A 5,183-nucleotide genomic window follows, 5' to 3' on the forward strand; every position below is an offset into this window, starting at 1 on the left:
TAGTCAGGGATCATAATAAACCATCCTAAGTACTATCTGCGCAAATAACAACCTCAATTGACTGGGTACCAAATAATAAAGAGAGATGCCGGTGACGGACCCACAGTCGCAGTCCCAGAAAGTCGACCCCACTGGGAGGTCACACCGCCGAACGCGTTCGCGAACTGCAAATGCGAACGTGAGAACCACACCACGGTGCACGTCGATTCTGTGGCTCTGTCCACCGGCCACAGACGCGTACCCCTCTTGCTTATGATAAAATCTGCATAGCCTGAGGGTTTTAACTTGTAAGTTTATTGTATCAGTCTGTGAGATGAAATTGCTGGGTAATTGTAAAAAAGTGTGGTGATTAATCGAAGCTGTCTGTCCAATTGGGGTCACACGAACCCACTGAAGCCCCTTCCGTGCCCTCCCCCTAACGGTTTCCATGGTCAATACTACTGGCATTGCATTGGAAATGTGATGCCTCCACAGATGCCCTGTATACATATAATTAGTCATTGGGCATGGACAACTTGAAATTCATGGAAATTACTCTATTCACGTCATCAATATCCCTGGTATGGTACAATAATATGTGCATAACAAACTGTATTTTATGGATTGAAAGCATAGCCGCCATTGCCTTTCTCGCTCAATAACAGTTGCGGTGTGGCGATTCCCTAGGCTCAGGTGGCGTGGCATCCCCTCACGTGCCCAGACATTCGCCGAACACATTCGCGAACGCGTTCGGCGGGCGAACCTCCCAGTCGCCTGGACGTTCTCCGCAGTTCTGTCAAAGACTCAAAGCGTCACACCCGGGTCACAGTAATGAATCTGCGCCAATTTCGTCACGCATTTGTCACGCCCAGGACCCTTGCACATCTGTCAAGCTTAAGCATACGATACGAGCAGTTGGTATTGCTTTAACACCAATCGGGTGGGTGAACCATGTTTAGCTATACATAATACAGTGTTCCGCAACAAGCCGATCTTTGCCGGAAGACTGTAGGCCCAGAGACAGTATTCGTCCTCCCATTCAACAATGGTAGAAGTTGACAGTTCTGACTTCACAGGCGTTCTCTACGGATTACAATTCACCTATGTGCCAATCCGCTAAGCCACCCGTTACATATTTGTCGAGATTTCGGAGTTCTTGACAGAACCCCCAGAATGATAGTAAGCGAAATCGTGCCGAAACCGGTATTTTGCTGCCGGAATAGCAAGCACGCAGAATTTCTGTAAAGATTTCTCAATATTATGATAGAACACGCAGTTTCGCATCGGTCGGTCAAATCAGCGCCCAAATATCTTCAAAACTGAAGGAGATACGAGCTTAACAGTGAAATATTGTCAAACTCCCCCCCAATGATAGCATTCCTCGCGATGGATTGATATCGCCATAGTTCCAGGCCTTTGCTGTAGGCCCCCTCACTTAACGCGCCTGAGAGGCAGTGAGAGCTCAGAGCCTCCGACGGTGTTGGTCGGAGTTAAGATTCACTTTCCTTTCGCCGTGGCAAGTCCAAGGCACGATCATTACAAGTCCTTGTTTACGACACGGACTGAAGAACAAGCACCTGCATCGCTCTGTTCTGCCGTTGCTTGGCTGCAGTTTACTCCATGTCATAGTTAAGTGTAGGCTCGAACCAGCGCCCTTCAAATTTGGGACGAACTTACCCTGTATCGTGGAGGAAACAGCGCACACCGCGTCCACACAACCTCGTACTAGTATTCGTTCTCGTATCATGTGCGGGCATGAACTGGCAATGAGGTCTAGCGGGGAAGAGGTTCAGAATCTTCATGATCAGCTCTGCGTCGCTACTGTAACATCCAGGGCATAAGATTACCCCGAGGGTATATGCGATATCGCCGAGGACGGAGCTCGTCCCTATGAGAGCGTTGGGAATGATCTCAGTTTTCCCGTCCGCTCACTGATGCAGGCTCGTCGAGTTGATGCGACCGGTGGTAAGTATTTTCTCCATTGATGACAGGATACACGAGTTGAAGGCAACGGTATGTTCGTAGTCTCAGCATCGGCTATGCTCGGCGCAGTTCATCCTTTACTGGCAGGCACAAGGTCTAAACAACGTAATCTGAGTCTTTAACATTCCTACCTGATGTGGTCCTTTCGGGTGAATCGGGTCTCAGCTTTTGATCGACCGCCTTAACCTCAAAGGAACCTGATGCTATTCAGTTCATCTATTCCCGAATGCTGATGTTCTGGACATGGCCAGGAATTGCGACCTTTTGGCCCCCTGCACCCGGATCGATGCCTTGGCAGGAGTATATATAGAGGCGTCAAGTCGCTGGAGTATTCCCTAGGTCTGGTACCCCACTCACAACACTCTTTGGCCTTCGCCCTTCTCCTGACTTAAGCTACATCCATCTTATTTCTAACTCTCCTCCCACGTATTCAAGTCACAATGAAGTTCTCCACTGTTGCCGCTTCTGCTGTCGTTGCTTTGGCCCCCTTTGCGTCTGCCGCGCCTCACATGAAGCGTGCGCCGATCTGCGACCTCTCAGGTAGGCCGTTTACTCTTCATGTCGATCTGTCCGATTTCTCACAAGGAATCGCTGGTACAGACCTGTCCGGACTGACGCTGACCGCTACCGGCGACAGCAGCGGTAAAGTCCGCTGGAACATATTCCAGGAGCCCAATTTCGGTATCCAATCCGGTACCGTGGCTTTCGTGAGTGGTTTTCCTTCGTCTACAAACCCAAACTCACAAACTCGATTGACAGCTCTTCCAAAGTCAGCCCGACGGCCCTTCGAAGTTCCGCGCGATCGGCTCGACTAACGGACCCGACATCTTCACTTTCCAGAGCACGTTCAATAACCAGCAAGTGCTTGCGACGGACAACGGTTTCGAGGGCTCTGATTCGTCAGGTACCGAGGTAAGCCAGATTGTTCCGAACACACATAGCCATACACCCTGACATTCGTACCGCTCTCTTAGTTCCTCGTCACCTGCAGCCAGTGCAACACGGATGTGGTGGACAACCAGCTCGCTGCCAATGGCTGCAAGATGGAGATCACCGATGGAAATGGCAATGGCACAGGAAAGTGCGCCTCCTGGCCTACAGGTAGCAACGTACCTGTAGAGATCGCGGATTGCGACGATACAGTCAACCAGGTCAGTGAAATCTATACCAGAGAGAGCTGATTTGACTGAACAGGCGACTTCAACAGCAAATGGGAGTCTTTGCTGCATTCTAGGAGTACCCGAGGATTGAGATACGCTGGTGTACGATTCCAGACCCCAGTAGTCATGAGACGATGTAGCTCTTTCTGAATCATCAAATGGCGGCGTTAAATTATGTTCATACGCGCATCGCTATGCGATACGCAAGAATGCAGAGTTAACAAGAATGTCCAATCCACATGACTGCCTCACTCAACAGGATCCATTCATCATTATCGACTGGAAGCGCCACATTACTACAAATTAGTACGATACGCATAAAATATCTTGGCGACTAGTGACTGATATACTGGAAGACGAATGACACCTCCGGCAAGCCCACTTCAGCCCGGAGTAGATCATCGTGATTGTTCTTCAGTTCCGCATTAGTGAAGTGATTCCATCTGGGGAGGAAGTTCAGGTTGGCTAGGCAGTCAGACTGCAATGTGCAAACTTACGTGCTGGCATCACCGTATAGTAGAGCAGGTGCTTTGACCATCTGTTTCCCGTTGCTACAGCGTTTGCACTTGAACGTCTCGTGCGTCTCGCAGAGGGTCTTGTCATTGAGTTGGAATAGTTGTCGGAGAGCGTCCAGCGAGAAGTGCCGTTCTACGTCTTCCTTCTCATCAACGACTGCCGAAGACAGCGCTTGCTTCTGTGCTTGCCGCTGGAATATCTTCTCTTCGATAGTGCCCGTCGAGATGAACCTGTATACGAAGCCTTGAAGAGAACAGGGCTGTAAGCGAGTGGAGATACCTCCCTAGCGCAAGTCATCACTTACATTCTTTCTTCTGTCCATCACGCCACACTCGCGCCAAGGCCTGCTGGTCAGCCGCGGGATTCCAGTCTACAACAGTGGTTCAGAGGTTGAACTTGGAGCCACGTCGTGACACATACCGGGATCAAAGAGAATTAGTCGGTTGGCGCCGATCAGATTGATACCACACCCTCCAGCCTTACTACTAAGCAGGAAAATGAATTCTTTGCCCTCGGGATCGTTGAACTGATCCACGAGCTTCTGGCGCTTCGTAATCGACATAGTTCCGTCCAGCCGGAAGTACCCATATCTATAAATGTTGGTGAGGAGATACACAATACGAGTCGTTTGGGACCTACTTCTTGCTCCGGCACATCTTCTCGAACAGATCCAGCGTCTGAGTGTAATTGCTAATCAGCACAATCTTGTCGTTTGTCTCTGTCTTAATGCGATGGAGGAACCTAAAGGCCGTTGTGACTCTGTCTCAGTAACGGAGGAACACGAGCGGTACCTCTCCAGGACTAAGAATTTGCCACCCCAATCGCAATGTACAGTCTGGCTACCCCTGCCACGGCTACCGGATGCACTCGTGGCTGCGCTGCAAAAATCTGGGGGTATTAGACTTTCCGATCCCCGTAGATCGCCCGGTAGATCGAGCAGTTCGGGGTGATTACAGAGCTTCTTCAATATGTTGATGGCCTTTAACGGCTGCGCAACAGCCCCTCGCAAGAGAGCCTTCACTTCTGATGATGTTATGAACAAGCGGTACAAAGCGAGCTGGAATTCTGATAATCCACAAAACACAACCTGCTCATATTTGACGGGTACTGGATCCTCGATGTTAGTAAGCGGACACAGACCAGGTGTATTGCACGTACGGTATTTCGACAGGAGGTCATTCGTCCGACGAATAATGAATTTCGTCACCAGAGCACCCAGTTCTTTCAGCTTCTCCTCGCTCTTAGCCTTGATCTCATCTGTGGCATCCGCGTCCCTGCCTCGGATGATGATGTTCTCAAAGTTCTTGCGAAAGTCGTTCTTGGATCCCAGCAAATTGGGATTAGCGAAGTTAAGTAGGGAGAAATACTCGGACAGATCATTCTGCGATACTCAGCACTTGCAAATCATTAGAGGTAGGAATTAGGTACCTGGATGGGGGTTCCTGTCAAGATGACACGTCGCTTAACATCCAGTGCATCCAGTGCTTGGAACGTCTGCGACTCTGATATGTATTGTCAAATGATACTCAGGTCGGGTCGAAGTGA

General features: G+C 49.8%; 2 protein-coding genes across 2 annotated transcripts in view; one reads left to right on the plus strand and one right to left on the minus strand.

The window, feature by feature from the left end:
* Positions 1–2,299: 2,299 nt before the first annotated feature.
* Positions 2,300–3,374, plus strand: GLOTRDRAFT_136862 (uncharacterized protein). The gene is made up of 5 exons (XM_007865167.1): positions 2,300–2,502; positions 2,563–2,669; positions 2,722–2,874; positions 2,937–3,113; positions 3,170–3,374. Exons 1-5 carry the CDS (start codon positions 2,403–2,405, stop codon positions 3,194–3,196), a joined length of 564 nt encoding a protein of 187 aa, XP_007863358.1. The 5' UTR covers positions 2,300–2,402; the 3' UTR covers positions 3,197–3,374.
* An 82-nt stretch (positions 3,375–3,456) lies between these two features.
* Positions 3,457–5,183, minus strand: part of GLOTRDRAFT_36023 (uncharacterized protein) — a gene marked incomplete at both ends in the record, with an annotated part of 4,381 nt that continues 2,654 nt past the window's right edge. The window contains 8 exons of the mRNA XM_007864688.1: positions 3,457–3,565; positions 3,620–3,881; positions 3,943–4,008; positions 4,059–4,228; positions 4,278–4,379; positions 4,430–4,745; positions 4,797–5,019; positions 5,067–5,140. Of these exons, the coding sequence (XP_007862879.1) occupies positions 3,457–3,565; positions 3,620–3,881; positions 3,943–4,008; positions 4,059–4,228; positions 4,278–4,379; positions 4,430–4,745; positions 4,797–5,019; positions 5,067–5,140 (1,322 nt within the window). The remainder of the gene's footprint in view (positions 3,566–3,619; positions 3,882–3,942; positions 4,009–4,058; positions 4,229–4,277; positions 4,380–4,429; positions 4,746–4,796; positions 5,020–5,066; positions 5,141–5,183) is intronic.

The sequence above is a fragment of the Gloeophyllum trabeum genome, assembly GCF_000344685.1.
Source record: "Gloeophyllum trabeum ATCC 11539 unplaced genomic scaffold GLOTRscaffold_00003, whole genome shotgun sequence".
Taxonomy (NCBI): domain Eukaryota; kingdom Fungi; phylum Basidiomycota; class Agaricomycetes; order Gloeophyllales; family Gloeophyllaceae; genus Gloeophyllum; species Gloeophyllum trabeum.